At 35.2% G+C, this 11,240-nt stretch overlaps 1 protein-coding gene across 1 annotated transcript; it reads left to right on the top strand.

Moving 5' to 3' along the window:
- Nucleotides 1-399: 399 nt before the first annotated feature.
- On the top strand, nt 400-11,007 carry LOC138329234 (uncharacterized). The gene is made up of 5 exons (XM_069276068.1): nt 400-534; nt 7,356-7,531; nt 8,099-8,274; nt 9,963-10,088; nt 10,538-11,007. The coding sequence occupies exons 2-5, from the start codon at nt 7,450-7,452 to the stop codon at nt 10,592-10,594; spliced, it is 441 nt and encodes a 146-aa protein (XP_069132169.1). The 5' UTR covers nt 400-534; nt 7,356-7,449; the 3' UTR covers nt 10,595-11,007.
- The last annotated feature ends 233 nt before the right edge of the window (nt 11,008-11,240 follow it).

Genomic DNA, 11,240 nt, shown 5'->3' with positions numbered 1-11,240 from the left:
TAAGTAGGAATACATTCCATTCGGTTTAGTGAATTAATCTTTTCATCCGCATCAAAGAAGCGTCTCGCTTCAGGCAAAAACATGAAAATAACCGGCAATTTGTTTTCGTTTTCAATGTCATAATGGTTGCAGGATAAACAGAATACACGGCTAGTATTCAATTCAAAATATTTCATTGCTTGACACGGAAAGCCCTCGTCAACTCGGCTTTCCTAAGTCTCGCACCAATATAAACCTTGTATTGTATGACACTAACCATATATTCCATCTTTGCATGTTACATAGTTAGGGAAGGTTTCAATCGTGACGTCATTGTTCTGTTTTCTCCAAAAAGCATGACGTTACGCTCGGAAACACATGACGTCACGATCAATACCCGCAAGGGAGCTAACTCTGTAATATGCACAGAATATAGTCACCATGACGTCATAATTGCCGTAACGTCATCGTTTGCGGAACACAGCTGTAGACAGTTCAAACTTGCGTATAGAATATTTGGCAGTCTAAAGGTTATAACAAATACGATCTTATAAGGTTAGTATAAACATTTTTTATATTTATATCCATTTACTTTGGTGGAATGTGTGATCAATTTATAAAGTCACCATTGGTTCTTCAGGACTTGAAAGTTTTCCGATCACTCTTCAAATGACAAATATAAAACTCCTGGACTTCCGCTGCAAATGTTTTCCATTACTGCAATATCTTTCAATTTAATTGACGCTTATTATTAGTTACACAACGAACCATTTCAATCTAACAATAAAACATTTTGAAACTAAAAGACGGTTGGTTTAGGAGATGAAGGAAACCAGAGCTCACTGGAAAAGCATCGACCAATAATATGTGCATATCTACTGTCCATTTGGGATTCATGCCAGAAACTTGTTCAAAAAGTTTCTCACAAGTAATTTATTTATGATATGACTGAAGGCAAGGCCTTAAAGGGCGCAGCCAGATGTTTCAATAACCATTAATTATGCAATGTTAAAAAGGGCACAATTTATGGAAATAACGGAGCAGAATTTTCTGTTTATTTCTGTTCATATATTCACACTCTTTCCTTGTCCCAAACCCCCATTTGAAAAGAAAGAAATTTTATTTCCGTAGCAGATTTTCCGTTTTTGGTCAACTGATTATATTGGAAGGTGATCCAAATAACTTGAACGCTTGCAAATAAAGAGCGATAACACTGAGCTCCTGCCGGATGAAGATTACATTCGTCGGATCATTAGAGCGTTTGAACCGCTCGATTATATATATAATGAGCTTATACTTCAAAGCATCACGTTCACGCGGATACATAGGGTAAAAAAATGGCGGCCGCAAACTGAAGTTGTCAGTAAGTAGGATTGAATATTGAAGATTGTGTTTTTTCTTATATTTTCATGTGTGTGTTACCTTAAAGTGCTTCACACTTCGTGCCCTTCGTGCATTTTTTTTTGTTTTGTTTTGTTTGTGTGGTTTTTTTTAGTTTGTCAATCTTTCTGTTTCTTAGCATTTTCTTCACTAATCCAACTGCATTGTGGGTGGAAATCGTGATTGCATTCGTCACACACAACGCACAATGATGTGTGGGGGGGCCGTTGTACTATTCTCTCCGTGTTTTGGATATCCAAAATTCAAATAAGTGATATCCAAAATTCGATTGATATCAAAAATGCCATTTTTGGATATCCAAAATTCAAAATTCTTAATTGATATCAAAAATTCGAATTCTTGATATCCAAAAATGAACTCTTGATTTCAAAAATTCGGATTATTGATATCCAAATATGCCAACCATTTCTTGATATCCAAAATTCGAATTTTTGATATCAAGAAATACATTTTGGATATCAATAATTCGAAATTTGAATATCAATAAATAGTTTTCAATTTTGAATATCAAAAAATCGAATTCTTGATATCCAGAATTCAATTCTTGATATCGATAAAACATTTTGTAACCCCAGCATTATCATTATACCCTCATAACCTTAACAAAATCAAAATATATTCCTTATATTTACAGATTTTCACGCTAATAAATATTATTTAGTTTCGCGACAGTTGCATATTTTTTATTAAAACACACATATTTTTTTCTCTCGCGTCATCGTCAACTAATTCGATTGAACAGCTGATCGGAATAGAGTCATCCTTATGTTCCCACCAAAAGTGGGGTCATGACCCCATGTTGCTACGCCAGCGACTATTCCCGTAACGATAGAATCACCGCACGTGTTGTACTATCATTATTTAAGGAATAGATGTTTATTTTGTTGGAGTTATGAGGGTATAATGATAATGGACTACGTGTAAATTATGTAACCCCGGCGAATCCGGTTACATACGTAATTTACACGGCCTCCATTATCATTATACCCTCATAACCTTAACAAAATAAACATCTATTCCTTATATTTACAATTTTTCAAGTAAACGAATATTATTTATTTCTGCGGCAGTTGCATATTTTTTATTAAAATACCCATATTTTTTTCTCTCGCGTCATTTTCAACGAATTCGATTGAACAGCTGATTGGAATCGAGTTACTACCCCTGCTCGATTTGTCAAGAGCGGGCGCCCGCCGGCTACCCGGCGAGGCGGCTAAGTCACTCGATTCAAAGAAAAAGTGCGCCGGTTGCGCGACCGGCGTACGCCGGATCAGCCGGTTTTGATTCACCGGCTAACACCGGCGCAAGATGGCGGAATAAAGGTTAGATATTTGTTGACGAAACTCTGTTTAAGCAAAACTCATTCCGTTCAGACATAAATTCTCCAAATATTATGATTTTCTTGTTGTATTCATTAACGGACAGGAATTGAAACCTCTTTTGATACACACAGGTATGTAGATTTTAATTTATGAAGCGAATAAATCGAAAAGAGAGGTGATGTATAGACTAAGATATATGTACCCCAGGCATTTGGCTCTATAGATATTTTTTCTCTTTATAATGTGATATGTACGGTGTCACAACATTTTATAGAACCAAATGCCTGCGCATGTACATTCTGTTAATCTGAATACAATAAAATTTGTTAAAGTCATACATATAAAAATTGAATCTTTTATTCCAAGTATATGAAATTTTAATGACTTCTCTTGGACAGTTTATCAATAACAATAAAAAGATATTTTAAGGTTTATTCTGAGGTTTTACACTTTCGAAAGCAACACATTTAAAGTTTTAATGAATCGTTTTCGTCAAACAAAATGACATGTAATTCAGTGTAACATAAGGAAATAAATTTATACGCAGAGTATTTTACCTACATGTACATTGTAAATACATAATTCAGAAATAATGCTCAAAAGTGAATATGATTGCACGGGCATTCTGTTAATTCCTACAATTATATGTCAAGACATGAAGAAAATAATTCTACTGGTGACATGTGGTAAGAAATAAATAAATAAAATAGTTTACATAAAATTGCAACATTGCCACACCAGTTTATCAATTTAAACCCATTTTATTAAGATAAGTCATGCTTTACTAATCAGTACTTCAGCGATCTCTGTAATTTTAGTTAGGAAAAAATAATGATTGGCGTGTGGCCCATTGCAACAATGCATGGAGCGACAAAAATACCCTACCGAACTCACGTGACTGTGCGATAAAACAAACATATCGCTCTGTCGCATAAACGAGACAATACAATTTGTCGCACCGACAGTGTATTTTTGTTGCAGTGTCACTCCGCGCATTATCTCACTGTTGCTATGGTATTGTCTTGTGATGTGTAATTAAATTCCCAGCTATAATGCTAGAAAATTATCTCATAGTATATGTATATAATCCTACAATACAAATTACAATGCACCACACATTACATCAAATGCGCAGGAACAGGAACGCGCGGAGCGATTTTGTGAGGAGCGACAATGCGACATGGCCGAATTTTTCAAAAAGACATAAGTCAGTCATGGTATCATATTAATATTGAACTCTAATGATTTATGAATTTCTTAAAATTCTGGCCCAGTAATGAAAAATAGGAATATTTGAAAGCTAAATTTCTTATTGGCAATATCGCTTTTTTTTCTTCCAAATACATATTATATTATTATAACTCGACCATTACTATCTGAATGAAAATCACTCATTCATTACCAAACAGACAATTTAATCGCTTTTAAATTGTCAAATATAAAAGTTGTAAACGTACAAGTAGAAGTATTTTTCTTACTCGTGCAAACGATTAGTTTAGGGTAATTAATGTTTACCATAACTTAATATTGACCAAATTAAAATATCATGCTATTTATTAGATCAACTAAAATTCAGTCTTTGATTTTGTTTGATGCAAAAATCAAAACGTTACTAAAGCTCTGAAGATTGATGGAATACGCCGGTTATGCTTGTTTTGCCAGATCGCCCGGTCGTCGCCCGGTCACGTGACCGGCGTACGCCGGTAGCAGCTTTTCAGAACGAATCGAGCAGGGGTATTCATATGTTCCCACCAAAAGTGGGGTCATGACCCCACGTTGCTACGCCATCGACTATTTCCGTAACAATAGAACTGCCGCGCGTGTTGAGCTATCATACACTGATAATGATAATACTAGAAAGCATTGTTATTGAGTCCATGTCAGTGCAAACTGTAAATATACGCTGATAATGATAGACTGGTTCCCTTCCCTTAGTTCTTTACTTTCCGCCAGGCTGCGCTCCGCTCTCTAGGGACCGCTAGCGGGTAACCGTGATGACTTTTCTGATTGGTCAATCTACATATCCGGTTCACTGGCTCACTTTTTTTAGTGAAGCGTACGCAAGGGAAGTAACTGACGCGGGAACCAGTCTATGATAACAAGGATTTATAAGTAACTTATATACGTCCTTGATGATAATGATAATACTAGAAAGCATGGTTATTGAGTCCATGTCAGTACAAACTGTAAATATACAAAATTAACAAACATTCATTGATATCCAAAATTCGAATTCTTGATATCCATAATTCGTATTCTTATAATATACAAAAAATTAGTTCTTGATATCCAAAATTCGAATTGTTGATTTCAAGAAATGATTGAACATCGTATTTTTGGATATCAATAAATCGAATTCTGGGTATCAAGTATTCGAATTTTGGATATCCAAAAAGCCGAGAAAATAGTATAACGTCGCCCCATAAACATGTGCGTGTCTGGCAAACGACACTCACAGTATACGGGTACCATATGTGATCTTTTTACTCTGTCCTTGACTTTTGCGCTGCCTATGTTGGAAATAATGATAACTGTTTAATTTCTAAACAGTTGTGTTTGTTGAAATATAACATCTTGTAACCCAGATTCGCACATTTTCCCCTTATATTTTTACGGATGTATTTGTCATGTTGAAATATAATTCCAATGTTTGAATTAATCTAACAAATAGTCCCTATCATCTGTCTGTTGATCTACGTTTGAAATCTGATATCTCAAAGGTGCAAGTACCCAGGTAAAATAGTGAACATAGAAAAATGTCAGTTTTTTTTCCAATCCAATTTGGTTGATATTTGAAACTGCATTACAAAAGTCAACAATTAATGTCATTTTTATATGATTTTTACAACGTTATACATGCAGATATTGGTTCTTTATAAGCTTTGGTCTGTTTAATAAAATATAAATGGCATAAGGGAAGTAACTCCTTGATTTATAAACATCATTGCAGTCCCCACATTCATCTATGTCAACGGCTCACGAACTGGCCGTCTGTTGACAATATCTGGACGTCATAAAAGACCAATTATAACTAAAGAATTAAGATGTTGTAAGTTTTGTAATAATAATATAATAAAAGACGAAATTTTTTTTAGAAATTTAGAAAATTTTCTGCTGCGCGGCGCGTTTCCTAAAACGTTCAAGCAATTAATGTTCAAAGGGGGGTTACGAAATACTTGGGACCTTTGCCCCTCATTACGTTTCATCTTCCTACGCCACTGCCACTTTAGCAGGGAACATATGAATGACTCCATTTCAATCATTTGTTCAATCGAATTCGTTGACGATGACGGGAGAGAAGAAAAAAATGGATATTCTAATAAAAAATATGCAACAGTCGTGGGAATAAATAATATTAATTTGCGTGAAAAATGTAAATATAAGGAACAGATTTATAAACAATTTTATATATGACGTCAAAGTGATTGTTTTTGAAACGGCGGACGTCGTATGGAAATCGTGACTGTGTATATTACTTACAAGTAAATCTACTGTATCCGCAAACGAATCCCTAATCGTTTGATTTGATATTGAATGAAACAATTATTTTATGTCAGAACTGACAGTCATTTACGGGAAAACCAAAGGAAACTTTCAATATGTATTAAAGAATTTAGTATGCTGGGTCTATGGCGACCGCAATGCACCCTGGGAGAGATTATTGCAATTCGAGCGCACCCTCGCTTCATTTCGCACGCGCACAATATTGTATATGAAGATTTACGTACTACTCTATAAAATCGACATTTACTGGGAAGAAAACTGCTTTGAACTACTACAACTTATAACTCAATTGATAAAATTTTTATTCTTCTAGATACAGTTTGTACCATTTCCCCCACAGAGGAAAACTCGACCCGTCGCACGGGGTGATATTTACGGGAACACTTGATTTCATGTATTTGCTCAGTCTATGGCTGTAAAAGCATCCCTCCTAACAATAGGCATGCACGCGGATATATCACCATCAAAATATTTCACACTGACCATGGAATGATTTTAGTGACAACAACTTGTTCAGCAGTCTTGAACAGGACCCTATACTCCTGTCACCTACATCTGATATATTGTCTTACTTTTAAAGGCAATCTGTACTTTAAAGCGTTGTAAATGTGAATCATTTCGTTCCAGTTTTTCAACTTTTTGAGCACAAAATTATGAGTAGGTATTGTCTGGCTTAGTGAGTTTTATGTGACGTCTCTGGGATACAAAGCTAGTGTAAGTACTTTACTAACACAACGACTGGATTCGTCAGTTGTCTGTAATACATTCATATGTTTTAGACAGGTAAATGCTGTAGTCGTAAACTCTAGACCTAAAGAAATTTGTCTGCATGTTTGATCTACGACCATTGATTACAGATAGTAAATTTCAATCAAATGTCACCATGGTAATTATAAGTTTCACTGTATAACAGTCAAAAATGTGCACAGTCGGTTTAATTCCACATAATCAATAAAAAATGTATAAAGTTCATAAAGCAGTCATACTGAATGATCTTATATGTTAGAGGAATTGGCGATAAAGCTAACATGGTGCAGAAAACCTTTCATGTAGTATTGATTCAATTGGTAAACACACAAAGCGGGTTATAGCGGGTATGCCTAACAGACTAAATATAATCTACCCACAACCACGTACCTTCCACTGTAGGTACTGGACTAACACACGTCGGACCGGACGTACAGGCCTCGGTGTCCTAGCTAAACAACTCTTCTGATCACAGTATCCATATCAGCCTTCCACGATGTCGAAATTCTTTGGAAAATGGAAGATGGACGAGAAGTGTGAAAAAGCAGAGAATTTTATGAACTTCTGTAAAGCCGTCGGTAAGTAAAACATTGGTCTATCGATTAACTTCAGTAAGGTTTAGTATTATTTAATCTGATTAAAATACAGATCTTCACAATACACTACACATAGTGTCAAAGAAAAGATTTATATTTAAATCCGATTGGTTAATGCTTATGTACAAAAATAGGTGTTATAATTCGTAAAATCTTAGCAGTACAGAGATACAATCTCCTACACAATAATTTTCTAATTAATTGCTTACACATCTATTTTCATATCACTAAAAATGTAATTTTCGAGACGTTTTCATTCTCTTGCACACAATTTCAATTATATGCATTTTGTTCTTATTTAATTGGTTTTATTTTTATATTGATAATATTAATATATTTATGCTGGTTTCTTTTTGTGTGTGTGTGGTTTTTTTTTTTTTTTTTTTTTTTTTTTTAAACTACTTTCTTATTTAGATAAATCACAACTGAATTAATTTCAGAAGAATTATACAGAAAAATATCACGAACACATTTTTTCCGTAAATAGGGACCACTACAAATAATCTACATCGTAGGTAAGTTTATTGTGTTCTTTTGTTTGTCCACAAGGCATGAAACAAGAGGAAATAGATTACTACAAAGAGATGCAGGAGATTATTGCCTATATGGGAGAAGGTGATAAATGGGTGTCCGAAATCACCGCGGGCGAAACAACAACTAAACACCAATATACACTCGGAGTGAAAAATCCACCGCAAAAAGGACCTGACGGCTCCACCTTTACTGTAAGTGTTGTATTCATTAAAGATATATTTGAACATTTTGCTTCAGTACCACATACCCAATTTCAATGTATGTTTTTCTCTTCAGTGATACAGCCCAATTTCAATGTATGTTTTTCTTTTCAGTGACATCCACCCCAATTCCAATGTATGTTTTTCTCTTAGGTGACATTAAGCCCAATTTTAATGTATGTTTTTCATTTCAGTGACATCTAGCCCAATTCCAATGTATGTTTTTCTTTTCAGTGACATCCACCCCAATTCCAATGTATGTTTTTCTCTTAGGTGACATTGAGCCCAATTTCAATGTATGTTTTTCTCTTCAGAGACATACAGCCCAATTTCAATGTATGTTTTTCTTTTCAGAGACATACAGCCAAATTTCAATGTATGTTTTTCTTTTCAGTGATAAGGCATGGCTAAACTAGGTGACTGAAATAACATTAAATTGTTACGGTACCTATATAGTAGCGACTACATGGGCTATTCTGGAAAGCATTACAGGACATCGCACGGTCTATGCACATGCATATTTTCATTGCCAAACTAGGTGGCCGGCTTATTAGTAAACTGTTACAGAATAAGTATAGTAGGGACTACGTGGAATGTTCTGGAAGGAATGTTTAATGACGCAATACAGTTGTATGCAAAATGTGCATATTACAGCCGGTTCTCTCCAGTCACAACCAAATCCAGTCGGAGAATCAAAGCATTTATATTTAGGTAAACCTGCATTAGGCGCTGGCAAGGCTATATTCTAAAGTAAAATTAGTAAATTTTGACAGTTTATGATGAGCTTGGTAACTTTTGGGGAAAGTATTGTTCTAACGGTACGTGCACCGGTCACGTACCCAATCATTACAAAAAGAGGGCCGCATTCGGTCCCAACTGAAACGAAGACCTAGACTAAGACTGATACGGACACGAAACCAGACTGAGACTAGATATCTGCACCGGGCACGTCCGCCTCATACACACCCTACTTTTGCCTAAGACACCGATTCCGTCAGGGCCATTAGAGAGGGAGAGAGAGAGAGAGAGAGCGAGCGAACTTTTTTCCAACTACAACTTGAATAAAAACTTTAGTCCTCAGCGCTAGGTTATGGTGTGTTGCGACCAGGGCACGAATCCCAGCGTCTTCCTCACAGGGGCGATCATTCAACTCAAGACCATAAGGCGGTGTTAAAGGACACCTATGGAGGAAATAAGTTCTATAGGAACTTAATATCTCAAACTTGGTCGTCTTTTCCGATGATGCGATTGGATAACAGATAAAAATCTAACGTCCTATTTGCAGACTAAGATATTGATATTAGATGAGTTCGGACAATTGGAAACGACAATAACCCTTTTTCGTGTATTCCTTGATAATTCTATCTACACTTTAGTTGTATGGTCTATGATTTATGGTGGTTTTTTTCTGAAAAAAATAACATTGATATTTTTCTACATATTTTCTCCGCCTCTCTAAGTTTTAAACTTTCCATATGCGTAAAAATACAAATGTAAAAAATTTTAGTCATTGAAAACAACTGATGTCAATTGGGCCATGCTAAAGGGTTTTTATGATATTTACCGCTAGCCCTCAAAGCTGTAATAAGACGTGACAATAAAATAATCTACAATTGTACCCATCACAGATAATTCCAATGATGATTTATAATGTATAATCTTCATTCTTTTCTGTTTAGATTGAACCAAAGCTGGTAAATCCCGAGACACTTGAGGAGATATCGGTCACACAGCTACCCGGACATGACAAGGAGGTGGTCACGAAAACTGTGAGGATCTTAACGGCTCCTAATAAAATGAAATCAGTAAGTTTTATGTTAATTCTTACTTAACTCAACAAAGAACGAAGAAAATCAGTTGACCTTAGCATCACTAATTTGCAAATGTTCTTTTATTATTTCGGTAGTCTTGTTAATTTTCAAATGCATGTCTTCTCTTACTATCGTTTTATACCTGTATTATCGTCTTATACTACCGTAAAGTCGGTTATTGTCGCGGACCAAAATCTTCGCGACTTGATCTAAAAACGAGTAAATCATATGTTTGCGGTTTTGAATTTTCGCGATATGGAATTAAGTGTAGATACTATTCAACCATTTTCCAATATTTCGCAAATCAAATTTTCGTGATCCTAGAAATGTTCCGCGGGATCGTGAAAAAATCCGGCTATACGGTATATTATTTAGCTATTCCATGGTCACATGTGTAACAGTCGAGCTAATCAAGTTCATCTAATTCCACACCTTTATTTCAGATCGTGACGGATGTGGCGTCGGGAGTCTCCATGACATTCTATACAACTAAACAGTGATAGCATGTACCACTGATGTGATGCAATACAAAACAAACGAAATGTCATACAACACAAACTGGAGATTATTAGCCAAACCGTGACGCTTGTTTATGTGCCTTTACGGGGGTATGGGTCACATACTGCGGAAAATATCATACTTATTTGATAGAAAGTAGAAACCATTTGAAATCTAAATAGGAATCATGTATGATGAGTATTATTTTAAAATTACAGGTATATGTATTTGCACGAATGGTAATCTTGTCAATAGTTCTCATACATTATTAACAGTAGTTAGATCAGTAGGTTTCAAAACACTCAAAGTCCTTAAAGTTTTATTCTGTAATTTAGAATGTTTTGTAATGTTTTTTTTTTATTTGAGAATTTCAAATTAAGGATTCTTTTGAATTAAAGGGACATTGCTAAAGCAAGCAGGGTCATGTGTTTGTGTTTATGGGAGTAAGCGCCTTGTTTTGGAATGACTACAATGATGGGGTACTGAACTAAGGAAGCTAAAAACAGTCTAATTGCTACATTGGACTTTCTTTAATAGCAAATAGTTCAATACTAGCACATACAATATGTTTACTTATGATGACAAAAGCGACTGAACATAAGGATGGTTATGATCTAGTTTCATTTCTTAAGGAATGTTTCGTGACAT

The sequence above is a fragment of the Argopecten irradians genome, chromosome 8, assembly GCF_041381155.1.
Source record: "Argopecten irradians isolate NY chromosome 8, Ai_NY, whole genome shotgun sequence".
NCBI classification, from domain to species: domain Eukaryota; kingdom Metazoa; phylum Mollusca; class Bivalvia; order Pectinida; family Pectinidae; genus Argopecten; species Argopecten irradians.
This window is presented reverse-complemented; position numbering and strand designations above follow the sequence as displayed.